The sequence below is a fragment of the Carcharhinus amblyrhynchos genome, chromosome 8 (assembly GCF_965287045.1).
Source record: "Carcharhinus amblyrhynchos chromosome 8, sCarAmb.v2.hapA, whole genome shotgun sequence".
In the NCBI taxonomy this organism is placed as follows: Eukaryota; Metazoa; Chordata; class Chondrichthyes; order Carcharhiniformes; family Carcharhinidae; genus Carcharhinus; species Carcharhinus amblyrhynchos.
Window position 1 is genome coordinate 26,311,946 of NC_137331.1, and position 24,742 is coordinate 26,336,687.

At 43.7% G+C, this 24,742-nt stretch overlaps 1 protein-coding gene across 2 annotated transcripts in view; it reads right to left on the reverse strand.

Annotated features, from left to right (window-relative positions):
- The window catches only part of dok6 (docking protein 6), a 382,866-nt gene that overhangs the window by 12,051 nt on the left and 346,073 nt on the right, over window positions 1–24,742 (reverse strand). For both annotated transcript variants that reach the window (XM_080193779.1, XM_080193781.1), the window contains exon 7: window positions 20,299–20,413. In XM_080193779.1, coding sequence (XP_080049905.1) covers window positions 20,299–20,413 — 115 coding nt within the window. The remainder of the gene's footprint in view (window positions 1–20,298; window positions 20,414–24,742) is intronic.

Consider the following 24,742-nt stretch of genomic DNA (forward strand, 5'->3'; position numbering starts at 1 on the left):
GAACTCCCACTGAAGAAACAAATTTGCCAAATTCGTAACTTAGAATTTTTTGGGGTGAATTCAGCCCTTAACTTCAAAAACAGACAATTCACACATACCGTCCCAGTACATGGAGCACAACTCCAAACAGAGCTATATTACAGACAAGGTACTCCTCTGAATTAGCTTTGTGATGTAAACATTATAACAATTCTGTTGGAGAATGTTTGTAAGCAGCATTTCCCCTCACTAAGCCTTAGTGTCATCCATTACTGTTGGAAACTCCTCAAGCGAGATCCATAACAAGTGACACTCTAATCCGTTAAGCTGTCGTCACACTATTTGTTGTGTTTAGTCTGTGAAATCTCTGCTTATTCAGCGCGACAAGAGTGAAATCATCCCCACTGACAGTAATTTTACAACTGCATACATTAAAGAGTGGACCCAAAACAGCTGCCTCACACTGAGTGCCAGGTAAACTGAGAATTTAAACCCTTTGCATCCCTCCAACAGCTTGTGTTCTCTAACAGAAGGCTGGCAAAGATGGTGCGACATGATCGAGTGGCGCAGAAACAGGAGCATCAAGAGGAAATTGAGACACCTGCAACAGAATCCGGTTTTGTAACATCAAAAGCAACATTTTAGAAATAAATATTAGGTTGAAGTTTTCCGTCCCGCCGTCTCAGCAATCATAGCAGGCGGGACAGGCCTTGCAAAGGTCTGTTGACCTTGGGTGGGATTTTCTGGTCTTGGGGCCAGCACAGTTGGAAAATTCCACACTCAAATTCAGTTAATTACAACAAGGGCAATGTTAAGCTCCCAAAAACCGATGGGTTTGAAATGACGGGGACGTTAAAGACTTAAAAATGTAAAATTTAACCCCCAATACCCACTTTTGTTTTGACCAGAGGCATGCTGGGGAGGGTTGCGGGGCAATTTAAATATTATAATGAGCCCAATAACCTCACATTGGTCCAGGATTTCAACTTTGATGCTGGCTGGCTTCAGAAGCCATGGGAACTAAAGAGAGGCGAGCACAGGTGGATCTAGCATACAAGTTTTGTCGGTCCCCACCCCCCACCCTTAACCCTTTCAATCCTTCTCGATCTCACCCAAGACTTTAATTCACTCTGATCTTCTGACTCAAAGCAGCATCCAATCTTCAAGCACCCTCCACTCTGACCCCTTCCAAACCTTCTGACCTGATTTTATTGAATGGTAGAGCAGGCTTGAAGGGCCAGATGGCCTACTCCTGCTCCTAGTTCTTATATTCTTATGTTATGAACACACCTTCCTTGGCCATCAAGTCCTTGGTGAGACTCAAACCTAGGGTTTCTGAAGCAGAGGCAGGGCTGCTACCCACTGTGTCAAAAGGTGTAGTAAATGATAAGTGTATTAAATGATAAGTGTATTAAATGATAAGTGTATTAAATGATAAATGTATTAAATGATAAGTCCTGCATACTCACACCATTCACATATCTGAATGCCGAGTCTCCAGCAAGGTGCCGATGTAACAAAACAGATCAACATAAATTCCTAATTTCCACACCTAACTGTACGAGCAGAGATGCTGGAAATTTCAGCCTTAATGTCAATGTACACTGATAGCCTCACCAATAGTTAGCTGAATGGAACAAAATGGCTTATGTTCATGTAAATTCACAATGGCGCAGTGGTTAGCATTGCTGCCTCACAGTGCCAAGGACCCCAATTTGACTCCCACCTTGGGTCGCCGTCTGTGCAGATTCTGCACGTTCTCCCCGTTTCTGCATGGGTTTCCTCCGGGTGCTCCGGTTTCCTCCCACAGTCTGAATGACAAGCTGGTTAGGTACACTGGCCATGCTAAACTCTTGCTCAGTGTACCCGAACAGACGCCAGAGTGTGGCAACTAGGGGATTTTCACAGTAACTTCATTGTAGCATTAATATAAGCCTACTTGTGACACAAACTTAAAAAATATAGAACAGTTTTGTGAGATGCTAAGTTTGTAAAACTAATAAATGCTTTAAACCTGAGGCTTTTGGGTGAGGAATTTCTTTTTAATGTTCTGTTCAGCAAAATATTCTTTCTTAAATTATAGTTCAGTGATCAACTTTTCCCTTTGTGCTCACACATGGTCACTTAGGTTATACACCGGGAATTCTAATGGCTGCTGTATACTGTTTTCCTGCAACAAATTAGCCTTTCACAGGCGATGCCAGGACTTGGTGTTTGTCCCTTCAAATTCTTCCCTCATCTGACCAGCAAGTAGAAAGCATATAAATTTGAGAATGCCCTCAAAAAGAAATTCTGTTCAATGCGTTCAGCTAATATTAACCATCGACCTTTATCTTACGTAAATTATAGAAGTAATTATATATGCAATGTTGCTTATTTTTGCCTCTCATGTCTATTAATGAACCATCTACTCAATATTCCATGTACTGATTCTTCCACACATAATCATAAGACTGGCTCTCAGGGTTTTTACACTGAATGTACAGGTTCAGGTTCAGGTTCACAAAGTCCTTTGCATTCCTCAGCTTACTCAGCAACTCAACACACTGTCATTTTGTTCCTATCTTCTACCCACTTCACTGGACAAAAGGACTATGCAGCCACATATCAGTCATGGTGTACTATAGTTCAATAAAGGCGTTTGAGTTGCTGTGGAAATATGCATGTTTACAAGCATGTTGTAATCTGGATCCGTGGACAGGCTGCAATTTTCGATCATATGGTTGAGCAGGAATCTTCCACTTTTACCACCTGTCCTTGGGCTATATAGGGAGAATTTACAGGTTGACTCACTGCCTGCTTGGCCACGTTACAAATGAACCATCCTTGGCCATCAAGTCCTGGGATAAGACTTGAACTTGAGGCTTCTGTCTCAGAGACAGGAAACTACCCTCTGGACCACACACTCTCCGATTTGGGCTATATACCCATCTGCAAATCTTGAAACTGTCCTGGGTGTCACCCTAACTCTTTATTCTTGGCTGCACTCCTGATTTTCTTTAGTGAAGATTATGGTTTCTTGGTTTCATCAATACAGCGCAGGTTGGTGACTAGTGGAGTGCCCCAGGGGTCGGTGCTGGGGCCTCAGCTATTTTCCATTTATATAGATGATCTGGAGGAGGGAACCGAGTGTAGGGTGTTGAAATTTGCTGATGACACCAAGATTGGTGGAACGGCAAATTGCGCAGAGGGTGTGGAGAGTCTGCAGAAGGATCTAGATAGGCTGGGCGAATGGGCCAGGAAATGGCAAATGGAATTTAATGTTGGCACGTGAGAGGTGGTCCACTTTGGTAGGAATAATGGTAGGAAGGACTATTACTTACGTGGCGAAAAACTGCAGCAGGCGATGGTGCAGAGGGACCTCGGGGTCCTTGTGCATGAGTCGCAAAAACCCAGCCTGCAGGTGCAGCAGGTGGTCAGGAAGGCGAATGGGATGCTGGCCTTCATAGCGAGGGGGATTGAATATAAAAGTAGGGAGGTCTTGCTGCAGCTGTATAGGGCATTGGTGAGGCCGCAGCTGGAGTACTGTGCGCAGTTTTGGGCGCCGCACTTACGCAAGGATATTTTGGCCTTGGAGGGAGTGCAGAGGAGGTTTACTAGGCTGATTGTGGAGTTGAGGGGGTTGAGCTATGAGGAAAGGCTGAATAAACGAGGCTTGTACTCGTTAGAGTTTAGAAGAATGAGGGGAGATCTCATTGAGATGTATAAGATGATGAATGGGATGGATAGGATAGAGGTGGAGAGACTCTTCCCGCTCAGAAAGGACAGTAGGACTAGGGGGCACAGCCTCAAGATAAAGGTGGGGCGGTTTAAAACGGAGTTGAGGAGGAACTTCTTCACTCAAAGGGTGGTGAATCTCTGGAATTCTCTGCCTGTTGAAGTGGTAGAGGCTGCCTCGCTAAATATTTTTAAGACGCGGGTTGATGGGTTTTTGATAAGCGAGGGGATTAAGGGTTATGGGGAGAGGGCGGGAAAGTGGAACTGAGCCACGACAGATCAGCCTTGATCTTATTGAATGGCGGGGCAGGCTCGAAGGGCTGGATGGCCTACTCCTGCTCCTATTTCTTATGTTCTTATGGATAAGAGGGTTCAGGACAACAAATGGAAGATTAAAGTAAGTGACAACCTGGCCAAGAAGTTATTGAAAGTAGCCTTTGCCAAAAGAATGGAGCAGGTCACAGATTTCATGGTTGGAGATCTGAATTATTGAAAACCAAAATCAACGTTAAGAAATCTAGAAAGCATTCTTTCCGTATGTATCACAGCTTGAAAAAGACAGTAGGACTAGGGGGCACAGCCTCAAGATAAAGGGGGGGCGGTTCAGAACGGAGTTGAGGAGGAACTTCTTCACTCAAAGGGTGGTGAATCTCTGGAATTCTCTGCCCGTTGAAGTGGTGGAGGCTGCCTCGCTAAATATTTTTAAGAAGCGGGTTGATGGGTTTTTGATAAGAGAGGGGATTAAGGGTTATGGGGAGAGGGCGGGAAAGTGGAACTGAGCCACGACAGATCAGCCATGATCTTATTGAATGGCGGGGCAGGCTCGAAGGGCCAGATGGCCTACTCCTGCTCCTATTTCTTATGTTCTTATGTTCTTATGTTCTTATGTTCTTGATATGGCTCCTGCTCTGCCCTCGACCACAAGAAACTACAAAGGGTTGTGAACGTAGTCCAGTTCATTACGCAAACCAGCCTCCATCCATTGACTCAGTCTACACTTCCTGCTGCCTCAGGAAAGCAGCCAGCGTAATCAAGGACCCCATGCACCCCTGACATACTCTCTTCCACCTTCCTCCATTGGGAAAAAGATATCAAATTCTGAGGTAACGTACCAACTAACTCAAGAACAGCTTTTTCCCTGCCGCCCTCGGACTTTTGAATGGTCCTTCCATTTATTAATCTGATCTTTCTCCACACCCTATCTGCAACTGCAACATTACATTCTGCACCTTCTCCTTATCGTCTCCCCTATGTAATCAGTGAATGGTATGTTTTGTCTGTAATCGCTCGCAAGAAACAATATTTTTCACTGTATCCCAATACATGTGACAATAATAAATCAAATCAATTCGAAATGTTGCCTGAATGGCACACCACAAAATTTCTCTGTGCCACCAGAAGGAATACAACATGACCTCAGGATAGTCTCTGCTCACAAAAAGGTCTAAGTACAACAACAAGAACCCTTTGAGGAGGCTTCAAATTCCTGGGCTAATGTTCCCTGAATTGCTTCTATTCTGCAGTACCCAGAAGACAAAGCTTCTCGGTGACCAAGGTCCAAGAATTCCATACAAGCACTTGCTTCAAGTGAAAAATGTTCTTCACTGGTAGTTTGTCCCTCAGTTCTCTAATACACTCAGCCACGCTAAAAGCATCATGCTGCCAACCACTCGCTGCCATACGATATCGTATTCTGGAACTCATTGTCCTCTAAACTTAGCCATGACATTGCTATGTATTGTGCCAGTAATCATGATGATTATTTAATGCAATAATTGGAATTATTATTACAGATCATTTGATGCCCATTTTAGTTTTCTCAATAGCGAGCAAATGACCAGGCAAATGCCCATTACACACAACCATACTTCAAGTTTCTCCCCTCATGTGATACCGACTTTGCACTTAGATGGTTTCCTTGCATCTGAGCATTCAGTGTGTGCGCAATCATGAGAGCAGACTGTTGCAGTTAATTATTCTGTTTTTTTATTATGTGAGTCCGTTTACTATTAATGGTCACAGTGCTTGGTTGGTTAAGCCTGGCTGTAGGTTCAAAAAAAGTTAAAAAAAACAAGCTTTGGAAGGAGTAGCCAAGCTGAAGTATGGAGGAGGCATTTTAAGCCACTGTAGATAAAGCCTGTTGCACATAGAAATAAGTGTCATCTCTGCATAGATCTTAGATATAAAATATAAAACACAGCCCATGTTCTCCACAGTTAATCAATACAGCAACATACTGAGCACTGCAAGCAGTAGTATTGAGGCCTCATTTTATGACTGAAGCAAAGAAGAGTCATGGAAACAAACGAACAATTTTACAGCCACACATAAACAGAGCAGACTTCTTTCTCTCAACATCATAAAAGATGCAATATATCAAGCAGCTTTTTATTAAAAGTGCTCTCTTTACCATAAAACTCAGAAAATTAAAAAAAAAACCTTTGAGCATTATTAACCAGGAGACCATATGTTACTCAATCAACAGTGATAAGAAGCAAAGCTCCATATCTTGCCCAGAAAGACTCAATAAAAAAAAAATTCCTTTTAAATCTATGCTGAACAAATGAATATACCTGGGAATAGATAAACTCTGGAACTGTACATAGAATTGTTTTAATGCATATTAAGGTCAGATATAAAAATATATATCAATTTACAAAATCACCACAGGAGATTTGCAATGGTTCTGTGCGTTCCCTGCATTGTCCTACGTTAACAGAGGCATATTACTTTCTGTTAAAAACCTAATTTCTTTTCATTTTCTTTAATATTCATATGTTGACAATACATCAGAATAAAAGAATTGTGCACAACATGATGTAACCTACATACTATCTCATTAACAGATGGCTTCCTAATTCATGTATAGATCATAGAATCACTACAGTGCCGAAGGAGGCCATTCGGCCCATCAAGTCCGCACCAGCCACAATTCTATCCAGGCCCTATCCCTGTAACCTCATGTATTTATCCTGCTTCTTCCCTGACACTAATGGATAACTTGTCATGACAAATCAACCTAACGCACAGATCTTTGGCGTGTAGAAGGAAATCGGGACACCTGGAGGAAACTCACACAGACATGGGGAGAACATGCAAATTCCACACAGGCAGTCACTTGAGGCTGGAATTGAGCCCAGGTTCCTGGCATGGTAGGCAGCAGTCCTATGTCACTGTGCTACCAACTAGTCACAACTATATGAATGACAATAATCTGTAATTTCGCTGGCTGACCAAACGTACTGAATTGTTCAAAAGGAAGTATTAAAGAAAGGACACCAACTAAAGATGGCTGCCACAAGTCTGATGCCTGGTATTGCAAGTTGACCAGTTTCTAGGAATTTTCACTATGAATTGCAATTTAGACAATGCGCAGGCACCCTTCATGGAATTTCACACCTGAGAATGTCAAGAACAACTTTAAAAGGATTTATTGACAAATGTACTGACCTAACATTTAGCAAGAGTTTCTACAGGTGTTGCTCACTTTGGTAGGAAAGTTGGACAGACTGGGCTTGTCTCCATTGGAGTTTAAAAGAGTGGGAGAATTGAAGTATATTAGATCCTTAACTGTCTGAACTAGGCGGATATGGAAAAGATGTTTTCTCATGTGGGTGAGTCCAGAACTAGGACACACTCTTATAATAGGGCTGTCCATTAGAGAACGAAGAGAATCTTTTTCTCTCAGTGGCTTGGACTACCATGGAACTCTTTGCCTCAGGAGGTAGTGGTGGATAGATTCTTGTCAGGCAAGGGATCAAAAGTTATCGGGGTAGGTTGTCCGAACTATCTGTGACCATAGCAATATTGATGGCTTGTAAATGCCCTCTCAAGTGGCAGAGCACATCTTTTAGATGTTTCAAGCTGCTACAAAGGCGAAAAGGAGGAAGGATTCTGGATAGACCAGCTGGCATTGAGCTTAGGCACTACAAACAGTAAACTCAGCCACATTGATCAAGCCAAATCATCCTTACCAACATTTCGGGATGGGGGGGGGAAACCATAGCCAAAATTGGTAAAACTGTCCAACGCACATTTCAATCAACAACGCTAACACAATCAGGATGAAAGCTGAAAGATAATGGGGATGATTCTCCCATTGCCACCTGCTAATTTCTTGGTGGGTCAGACTGGGGGAAGTGTGCATGTGTCAATTCATGGGATTCGTACAAGCGTTCACGACGCATGCATATCTCCCACCACCGGAGAGCAGGCACAGTCAAGACCGTGCTGGAAACTGGCGGGAAGACCAGGTAAGTGATTTTAATCTAATTGTAACGTAATTTAAATGTCATTATCGGGCCTGATAGCATCGCCCACCCCACCAGGAAGATTTCACTCTGGCAGGGGTGAGAGTACTCTACACGTTTGGGGAATGAGTGGGGGGCTCCGCTGGAGTGAAGGGAGGACAATCAGAGCCTCCCTGGGGAGGTGGGGGGGGGGGTGGTGCCCCCTTGGCATGGCACACTGGCACTGCCCACGCCCAGGGGGTACCTTGACACTGCCCAAAGGGCATCAGGCAGTGCCAAGGGGGCAGGATGTATTGTGGGTGGAGCCTAGGAACAAGTGGTGGGGATGAGGGGGGGCTCCGCTGCCACTCTGCATGTGGATCGGTCGAGGGTGGAGGGAGGCCAGGAATCGGGGAGGCTTGTGTGTGTGTGTGTGTGTGGGGGGGGGGGGGTGCGTTGCCTGCTGGTGGTGGGGTCTGCCGGGTCGAGGGAGAATCATCACTGCTGGGGGTGGGGGAAGGGGGGGCTGGAGATTGCAGTGCTCCAGGAGGGAAGGGGGGTTGGGGCTGAGCCAGGAGTGCTTCTGGGGGCTGTAATTGGGCCGTAGGGGGAGGGGGGAGTTGGAGGGGCAGCACTGCGGGGGGCCCTGGCTGGCCAGCCAGCTGAAGGCTGACAGATCGGGGCCATTGCGCATGTGCGGAGTTCCGGAACTGTGAGATTCTGTGTGAATAGGCCCCGCTCCCACCTCCAGGTCTTTAATGGTAATCACAAATGTGACCCCTACATTGCACAGAGTGGGGAGATTCGAGTCCGAACTCCCATGAGAAAAACAATTGTAATTTATACCAGTTTTCCCACAAATTCAGCACTTTGAATTTTTCTGGGAGAATCACCTCCAATTTCCAGCCACACCGTCACAATCACTGCATACGTCTTGTTCCACCAACAGGACTGGCCCATGAGAGGGGGGTAACAGTTGGGCAGGAATTTTCCCGGACATTCTCAACAACAATTCTGAACTCCATGAATCCCACTGCATCATGTCAAAGGGGCAAAGAAAGCTCCTCCCAATTGGATGGAATGGTGGCACAGTGGTTAGCACTGCTGCTTCACAGCGCCAGGGACCTGGGCTCATTTGAGGCCTTGGGTGACTGTCTGTGTGGAGTTTACACAGTAAGAAGTCTGACGACACCAGGTTTAAGTCCAACCGGAGTTTGCACATTCTGTCTGCGTGGGTTGCCTCCCACAGTGTGGGTTAGGTTGATTGGCTATGCTAAATTGATCCTAGTGTCAGGGGATTAGCAGGGTAAATATGTGGGGTTACAGGAATAGGACCTGAATGGGATTGTGGTCGGTGCAGACTTGATGGGCCAAATGGCCTCCTTTTGCACTGTAGGGGTTCTATGATTCTACCCCAGCCCACCATGTTGAACAACACTTGGGAGAAGCAAATGGGACTGGCTGGGGCATATCATGTTCGCTGGATGTCCATCACCAAAAGTGACTTATTAGCTCCTCTGTTAGCTGAACCTTAAAGAATATAGCTTTTGACTGGTAGTAAATAAGTGGTGAGGTGACCAACAGGAAGGTGAAAGACATATTTGACCTTCTTCTCATTAATCTGCCTGCCGCAATGCAAATAAGTCTGTAGTTATTTGTGACACTGGACCGAAATCAAAAACACAGGAAATGAAACCAGTTACTTAACCGAGCTTGATGGCCAGTACCCAGTTGCATATAATTACAGTCGGTCAATGCGCAAGTGCGAAGTTGGAAAATATTGAGATACGAAGTTGATCTCAAAAATTAATTTCGTCAGTGCAAGGTTCTGATGCACGAAGGGCAGTGGAAAAACAATGTAAAGCTTCCACTAAAACCAGGAAGTGGTCTGACCTTTGGCTGATTGGAAGTATTCTTATCTGCTGAACTCTATATTGTGACAATAGCAAAGATAAGGAATGATTTTATATTAACTATGTGAGCTAAACGGTCTCCTGCATAATAAACAATGTCATTCATGAGGCACGTGAGGTGTAAATTTAAAAAACAGTAATGGACAGTAATGAAAAAAAAAATCAATTAATCAGGTCGATAATGAAATAGTAGCCCTTGTCAAGGGTAAACTAATCAGTTATCCAGTGCTGCACAAGGCTAGACCCAAAAAGGGTGCAAGAACAAGAGACTTGTGACCCTCAATGTATAACCAAGTTGGTCATCTCACCACTTATTTACTACCAGTCAAGAAGAAGAAGAAATAGTCTACGGTCAACAAGAACCCAGCAGCAACAAAAGAGCAGGAAACAACGCCCCAATCAATTGGAGATTATGGAGCCAGTGTTGGTGAAAGCAGGTTGTGATCTTGCTAAATGCCATTTTGTTAGACTACTTGTGTGTCTATGTCATAAGCTTATACCTACTGCTTCATGTGAAGTTGTAAGTGACTAGTTGAAACAAAGGGTACTTAACATTGACCAGAAGTAGCATTATTGTAAATTGGGAATCACAACTAGTGCACAGAATTCACTGTCCAATAAGGATTGAAAAATAATACATGTCAACATTCAAAAGGAATACTTCAGCCCACATCCAGCTTGTGGATGAATTAGGAGCTGAGCTCAACAGAAACTACATTATTTACCAATATTTTGTAACTATGTATTCATCATTGTTTCCCGTGCAGTTGCTCATTTATCTTTGTTTACCATAATGTTCCGCTAGGTTTTATATTCACCGCAGCACAATTCATCCGTGCGTCTAATTAGGGCACCAGTAAAATGCATGCAGAGCATAAATATTTAATCTGGAAATCAGATCAGTCTTTTCAAACACCAGCTGCTGTGACACAAGAGCTTGATGTGATAGCAAGTGCCAAACAGTTTCCAGCACTTGGTCCTTTAGGCCGGAGCTTTCCGCAGTCAGAATATCACACTTGGTCATGGAATTGAACATGTTCCAAAAGATGGAAATGAATCTTTTCCAAACTTAAAAGGCACAGGGCTGTGTCAGTTCGTGAAGAGAAAAGAGCTGCTTTTGTACTTTTTTCTATTTCCGACATCAGGGTTCAACAAATATTGTAAATTTCTTTTCAGCAGTGCACAGCATTTCTTTCATAACATAAGAACATAAGAAATAGGAGCAGGAGTAGGCCATCTAGCCCTTCGAGCCTGCCCCGCCATTCAATAAGATCGTGGCTGATCTGTCGTGGCTCAGTTCCACTTTCCCGCCCTCTCCCCATAACCCTTAATCCCCTCTCTTATCAAGAACCCATCAACCCGCTTCTTAAAAATATTTAGCGAGGCAGCCTCCACCACTTCAACGGGCAGAGAATTCCAGAGATTCACCACCCTTTGAGTGAAGAAGTTCCTCCTCAACTCCGTTCTAAACCGCCTCCCCTTTATCTTGATGCTGTGCCCCCTAGTCCTACTGTCTTTTTTGAGCGGGAAGAGTCTCTCCACCTCTATCCTATCCATCCCATTCATCATCTTATACGTCTCAATGAGATCTCCCCTCATTCTTCTAAACTCTAACGAGTACAAGTCTAGTTTATTCAGCCTCTCCTCATAGCTCAACCCCCTCAACTCTGGTATCAGCCTAGTAAACCTCCTCTGCACTCCCTCCAAGGCCAAAATATCCTTGCGCAGGTGCGGCGCCCAAAACTGCACACAGTACTCCAGCTGCGGCCTCACCAATGCCCTATACAGCTGCAGCAAGACCTCCCTACTTTTATATTCAATCCCCCTCGCTATGAAGGCCAGCATCCCATTCGCCTTCCTGACCACCTGCTGCACCTGCAAGCTGGGTTTTTGCGACTCATGCACAAGGACCCCGAGGTCCCTCTGCACCGTCGCCTGCTGCAGTTTTTCGCCACGTAAGTAATAGTCCTTCCTACCATTCTTCCTACCAAAATGGACCACCTCACACTTGCCAACATTAAATTCCATTTGCCATTTCCTGGCCCATTCGCCCAGCCTATCTAGATCCTTCTGTAGACTCTCCACACCCTCCGCACAATTTGCCTTTCCCCCAGTCTTGGTGTCATCAGCAAATTTCGACACCCTACACTCGGTTCCCTCCTCCAGATCATCTATATAAATGGTAAATAGCTGAGGCCCCAGCACCGACCCCTGGGGCACCCCACTAGTCACCAACCGCCAATCCGAATAGCACCCATTGACCCCCACTCTCTGCCTCCTATTTGACAACCAATCCTCCATCCACGCTAACACCTAACCCCAACTCCATGTCCCCTGACCTTCTGCAATAACCTCTTGTGAGGTACCTTGTCAAACGCCTTCTGAAAATCCAGAAAGACCACATCCACCGGCTCTCCTCTATCCACTGCCCTAGACACATCCTCATAGAACTCCAGTAAATTTGTCAGACACGACTTCCCTTTAATGAAACCGTGTTGCATCTGCCCTATCAAGCAATTCCCTTCAAGATGCCTCGCAATTTCCTCCTTAATGACGGATTCTAACATTTTACCTACCACAGACGTTAAACTAACCGGCCTATAATTCCCCGCCTTTTGCCTGGCACCCTTCTTAAACAACGGCGTAACATTAGCCGTTTTCCAATCTTCCGGCACTTCCCCGGAATCCAGCGACGTCTGGAAAATAACCACCAAGGCATCCACTATAACCTCCGCCATTTCTTTCAGAACCCTCGGATGCATTCCATCCAGTCCTGGGGACTTGTCCACAATCAGCCCCTCCAGTCTGTCGAGCACCACCTCTCTAGTAACAGTAATGTCATTAAGACCCTCCAGTGGTAACCTTTCCATCGCTAACACCCGGCATATTATTCACGTCCTCCTCCGTGAAGACAGAAACAAAAAAGTTATTCAAGACCTTAGCCATATCCCCATCCCCTACCACTAGGTCCCCTTTCTCATCCTCTAAAGGACCAACGTTCACCCTAGCCAGCCTCTTCCTTTTTATATATTTATAAAAACTCTTGCTATCCTTTTTTATATTAAGTGCTAGCCCAGCTTCATAGCTTCTCCTACCCTCCTTTATCAACTTCTTTGTCAATCTTTGTTGACATTTAAACCTTTCCCAATCCTCTTCTCGCCCACTGCTCTTAGCTACTCTAAATTCCTCCGCTTTTAATTTAACACTTTCCTTCACCTCCTTCGTTATCCACAGCTTATTACCTCTCCTCCTACGGTCCTTTTTGACCATCGGAATAGATATCTGCTGAGCACCAAGAAAGATCTCCTTAAAGATCCTCCACTGCTCCTCAGCAGACCTACCTTCCAATGCGCTCCCCCAGTCCACATTCGCCAATTCTTCTCTCATCCTACCATACTCCCCTCTATTCAAACAAAGGACGCGTGTCCGGGAACCCACTTTCTCCTCCTCCATCTGCAACAGAAACTCCACCATACAATGATCACTCTCCCCAAGAGGATCCTTCACCGCAAGGTCCCTAATTCTACCCGCCTCATTACATAGCACCAGATCCAAGATAGCTCGCTCCCTCGTCGGCTCCAACACATACTGTTCCAGGAAATTATCCCGGCAGCATTCCAAGAACTCCTCCTCGAGCCCACCGCGTCCAACATGGGTCAACCAATCAATATGCAGATTGAAATCCCCCATAACTACTGCCGTCCCATTCCTGCACGCCGCACTTATTTGCGCGTTAACAGCCCGCCCCACCTCCAGATCATTATTCGGGGCCTGCCAATCTATTGAAATCAAAATTTAGAACATACAGACACAAACATACATGCACACACACAGACAAAGAATAGGCATGCACACACATATGTGCATGCATATGTTCACATGCACAGAAACTCAAATACTGACACACACACACATCCAAAGAGGATAAGACACAGAGGCAGACATACCCCACATACATCTAGATAGGCACACAGAGGCACATATATTCAGACATGCACACACACTTAAATATGCACGCAGACATGCACACACATTGCCAAACAGCATACCTCTTTATTTTTCAGAAAATGACTTTGTAATTTTCAACTGACTGGAAATTTTGCAATTTGAGCTGAGACAGAGCAAATTGCTTAAATTGCAAGGCCACATTCCAAGTGAAGATGAGAAACAAACAAATCATCCACAGGGGAGTGTGAAGTGAAGTACATTTTCTATAATCCAGACACTCATCTAAACTCGTAACTGTCTAACAGTAAAAATTCCAGGCACTAGATATTGAAATAATGGTTCTTGGAAGTACACAATGAATAAAGTATCTCAAGGCAAGGCTTCCCAACCACTAGGGAGAGATTGCAAGTGATGTCAAGAAAATGTGCAGCAGGAGAAAGCTGCACTTTCTCTCTCTCTCTGTTTTTTTGGAATAAGCATGTCATCTAGTTCAAGAAGCCAATTATTATAAAACTTATTGGTGAACCAAGATCTCAGAAATGCAACATCATCTACTTCTGACCCATTCCAGGAAGTTAGCTAACCCAGAGACAGAAAGAGAAAGAGAGAGAGAGAGAGAGACAGACAGACAGACAGAGAGATAGAGAGAGAGACAGAGAGAGAGACAGAGAGAGAGACAGAGAGAGAGACAGAGAGAGAGAGACAGAGAGAGAGACAGAGACAGAGAGAGAGACAGAGAGAGAGAGAGAGGGACTGAGAGAGAAAGAGAGACTGAGAGAGAGGGAGAGAGAGAAAGAAAGGCACTGAGAGAGAGAGAGACAGACAGAGGGCGTGAGACAGAGGGGGAGAATCAGAGGGCAAGAGACAGAGCGAGACAGAGAGAGAGAGGCAGAGAGTGACAGAGACAGAGACAGAGAGAGACAGACAGAGAGAGAGAGAGACAAAGAGAGAGAGAGTGTGAGAGTGTTAGTGTGTGTGTGTACTAATGACGGAATGAGGAATGGTGCTGCTTTTTATCATTTATCTTGGGTTTCTGGTTAATATATTTGCTCTTTCTTTGACTCCTGAAAACATTGTTTGTTTGGCTTCTTATTGATCACACTTTAAATAATTAAATACATTCTGATTTTAAAAAGGCATATCCTCATGAAAAGGAAACTTAGACCTTTGCCCTGAGGAGGTTGAATAGAGGGGAGACAGTTCGACCCTACACATCTGGTCATAACACACAGACAGAGACACAGAGACAAACATACACATAGATCAGCAAAGAAAATATAGAGATACAAACATGGGCAAACAATCTACATCATTGCGAATCAAATCAAGAAAGTGTGATTCCTGTGGGTTATAGATGCTGAAGAGAGTAACTGTTTTTGTCTGTTGATGTTTCTTACACTTCATGAACTTGAAGGAGGCTTGAAGTAAAACTCTGATTTATTCCAACCTCTGTTGAAATGAACATTGCTTGTGAACTTATTTGCATAACACAAACAGTTACTTTTCACTGCTTTTGCACAGTTTCCAGAAATAAACTAATGTAGGTAATCTTTTACAAATACTTAACCCATTGAAGTATCTACGCTAATGTCGGTAAAATCTTGGGCATTGTCTCAGCATCTAAAAAATATACAGTGAAAGGTGGCCAAAGTTCAAATGGGTGTGAAAACCACAGAAAGTTTGGCTCCTTGTGTTAATATGAACTAGTTAGAAGTATCTGCTCTCCTTCTTGGCTGCAAGCCTATGTGACCAGTAGGTGAGTCTCCAATGCAGTATTAGGAGCCCCTCTACCTCTTCAATGGGATAGAAAGCCCCCCAGGAAATGCATGATGTAGTGCCAATGGCCACAAACAAATAGCACATTAAGTAACGGTATCTTATTGTGATTGATACAGGTTAGTGATGGGGAGTATGCAAGGCACATTGGTGCTATCAATGGCATCTTGGACCATGTGTATACCTGTAATGTAGGCTAAGTCTAATTCTTGCTTGTTCCTCCTAGGAAATGTGATGTATATATTCCTTCTGCTGTAGAAAACCTAGTCGTCATCCAAATACCATGAACACTCTAATGCAATGGACATCCTAATGCCATGAACACCCTAATATAACGGTCATCCTAATACCATGAAAAGCCTAATACAGCGGACACCCTACTACAATGGACACCCAAAGACAATGGACGCCCTACTACAATGGACACCCTATACTATGAAAACCCGAATATAATGGACATCCTATTATCATGAAAACCCTAATTCATTGGACACCCTAATAGAATGGGCACCCTAATACAGTTGACACCCTAATAGAATGGGCACCCTAATACAGTTGACACCCTAATAGAATGGGCACCCTAATACAGTTGACACCCTAACAGAATGGGCACCCTAATACAGTTGACACCCTAATACAGTTGACACCCTAATAGAATGGACACTCTAATACAATGGACATCCTAATACCATGAATATCCTAATACAGTGGACACCCTGACACAGTGGTGCGATACTAATTGAGTGATTTCACCACTGTCAACTCTCCTTTGGTGTAAACTTTGAAGTCATGGTGACTAACAACACCAAGCAGTGCTGTTCTGACCCTGTTTTGAACTTCTTGTTATGATAAAAAATTGTTCCAAAAGTCATAGTATTGAGGAAAAAAAGGCCAAACTATCTTGAGCACAAACCAGCCAATAATCTCTCAGGAGTGGACAAATCCCTTCAATGATGCTAGTTTGGCTGCTTGCTGCCTGTTTGGTGCCATAATTTTTCTGGGAGACTTTTATCACGTTCTCAGCCAGACTCTAGGGCAGCACAATTTTCCAATAGGGTGTTTTGACAAAGTACTGGAATAACACTGTAAGGAGGCTTTTTAATAATAGATTTCAAGTGTCTGCCAAAGACGTCTAGGGAGCAACCCAATCTAATACAGTGGACACTGGATCTTCAGAATGAGATAGGCATGTATGTGCTCCTGCCACTGTATTAAACTATAAGACATGCATTTTAGATGTGTAACACACATATAACATGATCCAGTTTCTGGATCTTCTTCTTTAAACTTACATAGAGAATTTTTCAGTAAATTATAAGATTAAATTTGCTTCTTATTGTATACATACTAATATAGCTACATAATATTATTTTGTAGTAAGTTATTCCAATTTATCTACCATTCTTTTCCATGTTGCCAGTCACTTTCCTATTATAATTAAAGCCATATTTTAAAATATTGTATTTAAGTATTTTTATTAACAAATGTGTTACTGAATTATGGTTTAATAAAATATGCTTGGTTAGACTGATTGGATGCAGTTTATAGTGAGATTTGTTGAATTCTTTCTCTTGTATGGCATAAATTCCTCAAGTTATAGATTTGAATAAGATAAATTAATAAATCATTTTAATTTGGTGACGTAGTCAGAAAAATAACAATGTTGTAATTCAATTCATTACACTGAAAGTTCTAATTAATAAAAGTGTGAAGTTTAAAGTCTTTGGAAAGTCTCCCCTATATTAGTGTTTCCCTCCATCGTAACTTCTAGCTCCTGTGAAGCCCACCCACCCAGCCATGCAGGTAGCAGCAGCAGCATTACAGAGGAGGTGCAGCTGCACTGAAATGCAACGGGGGCATGGTGTGCATGCCCTGCCTCTGACACCAGCTAGCCATGAGACAGGTGCTGCCAAGGGTGACACGGTGGCATTGTGGTTAGCACTGCCGCCTCACAGTGCCAGGGGCCTCGGGCTGGATTCCCAACTTGGGTCACTGTCTGCGTGGAATTTGTGTGTTCCCCCCGTGTCTGTGTGGGTTTCCTCCGGGTGCTCCAATTTCCTCCCACAGTCTGAAAGACATGCTGGTTAGGTGCATTGACCCGAACAGGCACCGTAGTGTGGTGACTGGGGGAAGTTCACAGTAACTTCATTGCAGTGTTAATGTAAGCCTTACTTGTGACTAATACAGTGCTAACCACTGTGCTGCCGTGCCGCTTTTAATGAATGCAAAGGAATGAAAAAAGATTAAAAGTGTAGAGAAAAGAAATTAACATAACCTACATATTAGTTTTAGTCACAAGATTATACAGTTAGAAAGTGCCCTCCCCTCACCCCTACAATCCATAAATCTGTGACACCTTCCACAGTGCAACAAGTGAAGGCTTGAAATTAATGCACAAAATGCTAGCTCACCAAGTCTTGCTTTTAATTCCCACACACCAGTATTTAGTCATCTGATTGGTTTGCTTTACCTTGAGTTGCACATTAAGAAGTGGTGGTCAGCTGATGAATGACAGGGATAACATTTTTAAACAATGGAGATTTTAGTTGCCCACGGATCATTGTTAACAGAATGGTACAGCACAGAAGGAGTATCATGCCAGCACTCTGTATGAACTGTTCAACATTGTTTATAGATATCGGTTATTATATCGGAACAGCTGGGACGCAACACTAGTTCTGGAGCACAAGTCCCCCGTGCTAAAGCTGAGATGTTGTCCGGTCCTTTGCAGCCAAGATATCATTGGAGCGAGGTGCCTTCTCACAAGCTGTGCCCCGCATACCCTCTAATTCTAGCTTTTGCTCGCGTTTATACTTCTAAAACTTTATTCTGACTCTTTTAAACTCTGTAACAATGCTATAATTCAATCTCTTATCTTCCCTGCTGCTGACAAACTTTTGAATGGGCCTACCTCACATAAAGTTGATCTTTCTCTACACCCTAGCTATGACTGTAACAGTACATTCTGCACCCTTTCCTTTCCTTCTCTGTGTACGATATGATTTGTCTGTACAGCACGCAAGAAGCAATACCCTTCACTGTATACTAATACATGTGGTAACAATAAATCAAATCAAAAATTTTGCTCAATACACTTTAGAAACATGCTTCCTCTCCCTTCCTTTTACACTAACACTATCAAAGCCTATATTTTACCCATTATAACTATTCTAGTTTTTGCACCTCTTTTTAATCTCCTTGAAAATGTGTTCCTCTATCTTTCCAACTAGTTGGTGGCCAACAGAATGCACAGTAGGGTAATGGTACTTCTATTGTTCCTTAGCTCAAAACAAACACATTCTGTGTCTGTCCCACATCCTCTTACTCCAGTGTGGTAATATTATGCTTAATTAATACGTCTACCCCTCCTCCTTTATTTTCTTCCCTGTCTTTGCTGAACATCTTGTATTATATTTACTACATGCTTGTTATTGAGCCAGATCTCCATTATTGCCACAACGGGCAAGATTCTCCAGCCACCCAGCCACATGTTTCCCGCTGGCAGGAGGTTTGCTAGCAATGGCATTCTCTGGTCCTGGTGATACCAATGGAAATTCCCACTCATGTCACCCCATGCCAGTGGGAAATCTGAAACGGGGACGGGCGTGAGGGAAGTGCGCTGCCGGCGGCACCGGAGAATCACGTTGGCGTGAATGACCAGAGAATTCGGGCCAACACACATGGCTATCTGCAAGTGTGGCTCACTAACCTTATTTAGCACAGGTATTTTGTATCGATCTTCACTCTCAAGAGCACAAGTAACATCCCAGGTAGAGCTGCAAATTGGGAAATGGAAGGGAGGGAGGAACTTAAGAAAATGAGAAGGTGGTGTAAAGCAGGCATCTTGAATCACTGCACTCCACGTGTTGCAGGAGCTGTTGGCGGGGAATGGGGGCCGGTGCAAGAGCTTTACCCAGCGATAGTGAAGGAAAGGTAATATATTTCCAAGTCAGGCTGGTGAGTGGCTTGGAGGGGAAATTCAAGGAGATGGTGTCCCCATGTATCTGCTGCTCTTGTCCTTCTAGATGGTCCTGATCATGGGTTTGGACAGTGCTGCCTAAGAAACCCTGGTGAGTTCCTGCACTGGTATTGACTGAACATCGGTGCATAGCCGATTTCCTGTTCCTTTTCTTTACATTCTCATGCATTGAGGTTAAGGCCTAGAAGTCAACATATTTCAATAGGGTCTGACATGGACAAACCTCTAGTCTTGATTTTCCACTTCCAGTTGGGGGTATCCATTTCCATACACAATCTCTGGTGCTGAGAAATATTTAAACCTGTTTCTGATGCTTCTAATGATAGTTAAGCACTATGTTGTTGATGAAGAAATTGAGTGAAATGATCATGTTGCAATGTGGAATTGTTATAGCCTCATTCCCAAAATCCATTCATGGTCACTGGGCAACAGAGAATAGTGCACCCATGTGCTACATGACTCTGCAAAAACGGCTGAAGTGAGCTGTTTTTGAGGTTGACATTTGTCAGATTGACCTTACCTCATAGTGGGACAAACAACTGAGCTGTGGCTTATCTGCACACTTCTGTCCACTGTTGCATTGGCATAAAGTCTCCACAAATAGGAAAGCATAGCCCCGTTTTAGTATTCTCTCAAATGCCACATCACTCACTGGACCAGCTGCCCCCTGACAAATAAACAGGGCACGAGAGGAACCTATTCATGTGCACTTTGTGCCCTGGAAGCCAAAGAGGTGCCTTTTTTGTAATACACTTGCCTTGTAAGCTGTAGAGTTCGCTGACGCTGTTCTGCCTCGTGATGTGATGCCAGTATGCACTACGAGGGAGTGTTATTGTCATGAGGGCCAGCTCTTCACTGGGACTGGATTGCAGCTGAAATACAGAAATACAGACTCTTCAGACATATCCTGGAATGCAGTACTACAATAAATGACTTCAGAGAAAAGGACATCTTTCAAAAACTACTTGCAACGACATAAAAATACAAAACACATTATACAGCCTGTGGTTTCTGCAGAGGAGTTCATCAAACTGTGAAATGTCAGCACAGAGGAGTGCAACAAGTTTTCACCGTGTGCACCCTGACAACATCAGCGGTTCTTGGTTAGACATAGCTCGCTCCTTCTTCCTGTCTCTAATAACACCTGTCCAAAGTGACCGCAGAATTAAAGCAGTCAAGTAACATGACATTCCTCCACCTCATTATCTTCTTGACCTTACACAGTGAGAGCATCTTAATTAGCGCTGTAGCAATAGGAACCTGTCTGGAGATCTGGAGCTGCTGTTTATGGCAGTTAGTAAAGTTTGAAATATTATCATGTTCAGTCTGGAGGAGGCTCTTCAATGTTGCCATTCTTTACAATGAAGGAAATCCACCGTTCAAGTAGCTGAGAAAAAATTCAATTTCAACACGGGGCAGCACAGTGGTTAGCACTGCTGCCCCCCCCAGCGCCACGGACTCTGGTTCAATTTCAGCCTCGGGTCAACATGGAGTAGGCACATTTGCCCTGTGTCTACGTGGGTTTCCTCCAGGTGCTCCGGTTTCCTCCCACGCTTCAAAGACATGTGGCTCAGGTTGGTTGGCCACGCTAAATTGATCCTTAGTGTCAGGGGGACTAGCAGGGCAAATACGTGGATTTATGGGGAGAGGGCATGAGATTGTTGTTGGCAGGTTCAACAGGCCGAATGGCCTCCTTCTGTACTGTAGGGATTCTATGAACAAACTGCAAATTGTCTCGCCCTCACTTGTTAACTGAAAACGACTCGCTGCAAAACACTGGGTGCCAATCAGAACTTCAGCCATAGGTAGAAAGTTGCAGTTGTTTCAAGTCTCAGTACAGGAGATTCATCTATTGCTTCCTTAGTTACGCATAACTTCCTCTCGGACAGGTCTCACTCAATACAGCAGCAGATGGTCATGGTTCTCTTATCATGCATCAACCTCAACCTTCTCTGCAGCTCATTTCTCTCCCTCCATTGTGCCCAATAAAGTGAATCTTGCTGGACATCTGCACTGCTTTAAAGTCTTAAACAATGTCACCCAACCTGCTCTGTGCTAGACCTCTGCCAACTCACCATTTTGCCTTAATACCAGCGTATTATCAATTCGATTTGAGCTGGACGACAAATGGGAATGAATTTGCATTTAATTGGCCGGTAACAATTTAACCAGCCAAAAACTTAGCGCAGGTCTGCTCATGAGTACTGTGTGTATGCTTTTCCCAATCTCACTTGGCCTAAACAGGTATTTCAGTAGTGTGGCGAAAAATGCCCTAATGCTCCATGGGTTATCAATGACTACACTTTAACCCTCACTTATCCCAGATATCAAGGGGGCATTCAACTGACTATGATGCTTAAAAAAAAAGGAAAACAGACACCAATAGAGGAATAAAAGCCTGGCATGCATAGGTTCGAGGGAATTATGTGGGATTACAGGGATAAAGCCTAGTTGGGATTGTCGTTGCTGCAGACTCGATGGCCAAATGGCCTCCTTCTACATTATAGGCTTTCTATGATTTCTGAGAGGCTGAAGATGTGAAATAAATAACAAACAGCGATAGAAAAACTCAGCTGGCCTCGCAGCGTCTCTGTTTTTAAGCCAATAGAGGGAGTTCTTTCAACCATGGTAACCATTGAACACAAAGGAAGGTGGTCACTGCTGTTGAAATCCAGCTAATACAGCCCAGGGCATCACTCTCAGAATTCTTTCTGGAAACAAACTCAATCCAATCAGCTTCAACTGTTTCATTAATGACCTTCCTTTTATCATAAGGTAAGGGGCGGGGCGCTGTTACGATTCATCTTCATTCACAACTTCTCTGATAATGGAGCTACCAGTCTGCAGATGGACCTGGGTAAAACCCAAGCTTATATCAAGGTGGTCATAACATCCATGCCCTGTGCATGCTCGGAAATGGGCAGCCCTGACAAGGTCTCTCCTTGATCTTCAATAGCACATCCATTGTCTATACCCCAACCATCAACATCTTAGGAGTTACCACTGACCAGAAGCTGAACTAGACCACCCATGTCAACACCGTGGCTATAAGCACAGGACAAAGGCTGCCCAATCTATGATTTGTGGCTTACCTTCTGCTTCCTCAAGGCTTCTTCAGCACCTCTAAGGCCGAAGTCAGGAATGTGATGGAACAAATGTTCACTATCCAGCTGGGAGCAGTCAGAACAATACTCACACAGTTTAACATAATCCAGGATAAAACAATTTACTTGACTGCTGCTCTGCCACGCAAATTAATATCTGCCACAGAATGTCTAATTAACAGGGAGAACCTGCAGCAACTCTCCACACTTACTTCAATAATGTCATTCTTCCCTGCCATTTCTTTCATCAAAAAGGACACAGCTATAGGAAATCCATTACCAGCAAGGTTCCCTCTAAGTCTCAAAGTACCTTAATTTGGGAATACACTTATGTTCCTTGATTGCAAGTGAATTCTCCATCTAATTCCATCATGGAAGAAAAATATTACTACAAATACTGCATTGATTTCAGAAGAAGTTCCACAATCACCTCTTGTGGGCAATCGGGATGGGTAAGAGTGTAATGCTGCAGGCCAGTCCTTCTGGAACTTCCAACCAGCGCTGGGGAGAAAGGACTGAAACTGGTTCCAAACACTGGGGACCAGGGGTTAGGGGTAACCAGGCTTCATGTTTTTAAATGGAGCTCTTGTCATCCATGTGGAGCAGCTAGAGCTCAGGAACTGACAGACTGGTGTTAAAAAAAATTGAAATTTTCAGGCTGCGCATTCTGATGTTTTTAAAGCCAGTCTGTAAGGTCAATTTCACTTGTTACTGCTCTGCTGCTGGGGATGCTGGGGATTGGGGGAGGGTATCGGTGGTTTTGCGGGGAGGGTGTTGAGGTTGGGGGGAGACAGTGGAGGTTGGGGATAGGGGTGGGCAGTTTGGAAGGGTGGGGAAAGCTGTTGGTGATAGTGGAGGGGGGGGCACTAATATTGTTCACTTAAAAAACACCCTTTTACTAACTTTTGGGGACTTAAATGATTAATACGTAAAGATGTAGATTTAGAAATGAATGGCCAACATATTTTCTCAGTATTCCAGCACTTCAAAGTTCAGCACTACATCCCCGAGGATGGGCAATAAATTAGCCTTGTCCATGCTACTCAAATCCTGAGAAAAAATTAAATAGAATGTGCGGACTAGTTTTGATCACGAAGTGATGTCCTTTAATTTAGAGAATATAACATACGTCTTAATTGTCATCCAATTGGAACAAAGTTAAAAAGCATCATTAGGGTTTTGGCAGCAGACAACTATTTTGAGATAGGTGTTTGTAGTGTGTAGCATTGTGACATATGTCTCCATTACTGGTGATTAAATGTGATTGAATAGATCTTTTTGTCTGCCCATGTAGTGAAATCATACTGTGTGATGTTACCTTATGAGAGCGGGAGCTCAAATGATTTTGTTTTGTTTGTTATTTTAACAGAGGCATCAGCCTGCTTATCGAAACAAATAACGTGCTTAAGATATCAGACAACACATTTTGGTTGTTAATTGCAGAGCGCAAATTCACCCTATCAGTGTTCAGAGACATTTGGTAACTGCAAGATCATTTTGAAAAGAGGATGTCACATTGCTAAGGGACGTTCAAGACTCTCAATTATTGTTTTCTCTTCAAGTAATTGCAAAGCAAAAGCTTTTCTGAAGCATCTGACTTTCTACAGTTATCAGTTTAGCCCAAATGGTGTGGCTTAAGAACAGAAGTTAGAGCCACCTCTTTATCCTCACGTAAGTGCATTTCTGTCTTTGGACCAAAATTGTGCAGGTTAGATTGATTGGCCATGCTAAATTGGTCATGCTAAATTGACCCTCAGTAACAGGAGGACTAGCAGGGTAAATACTTGGGGATATGTGGATAGGGCTTGGCTGAGATTGTTGTCAGTGTAGGCTCGAAGGCCAAATGGTCTTTTTCTGTACTGTTGGGATTCTGTGATTCTCTGTAAGAGTCATTTGATTTTTTTTTCGTCTACTCTTTCGACCTGCCTCTTTCTCACCACTATTGCATATCTCTGCCTCAAACAATTCCTCCCACTGGTAGTTGCAGATCAGCCATCTGTTTAACACATTTACTTAGTTCAACAAAATGGAAAATCAGGTGGGTGAATTACGTATGGCTAACAACTGGGGTAACATATTCCACAAAGTGAAAATTAA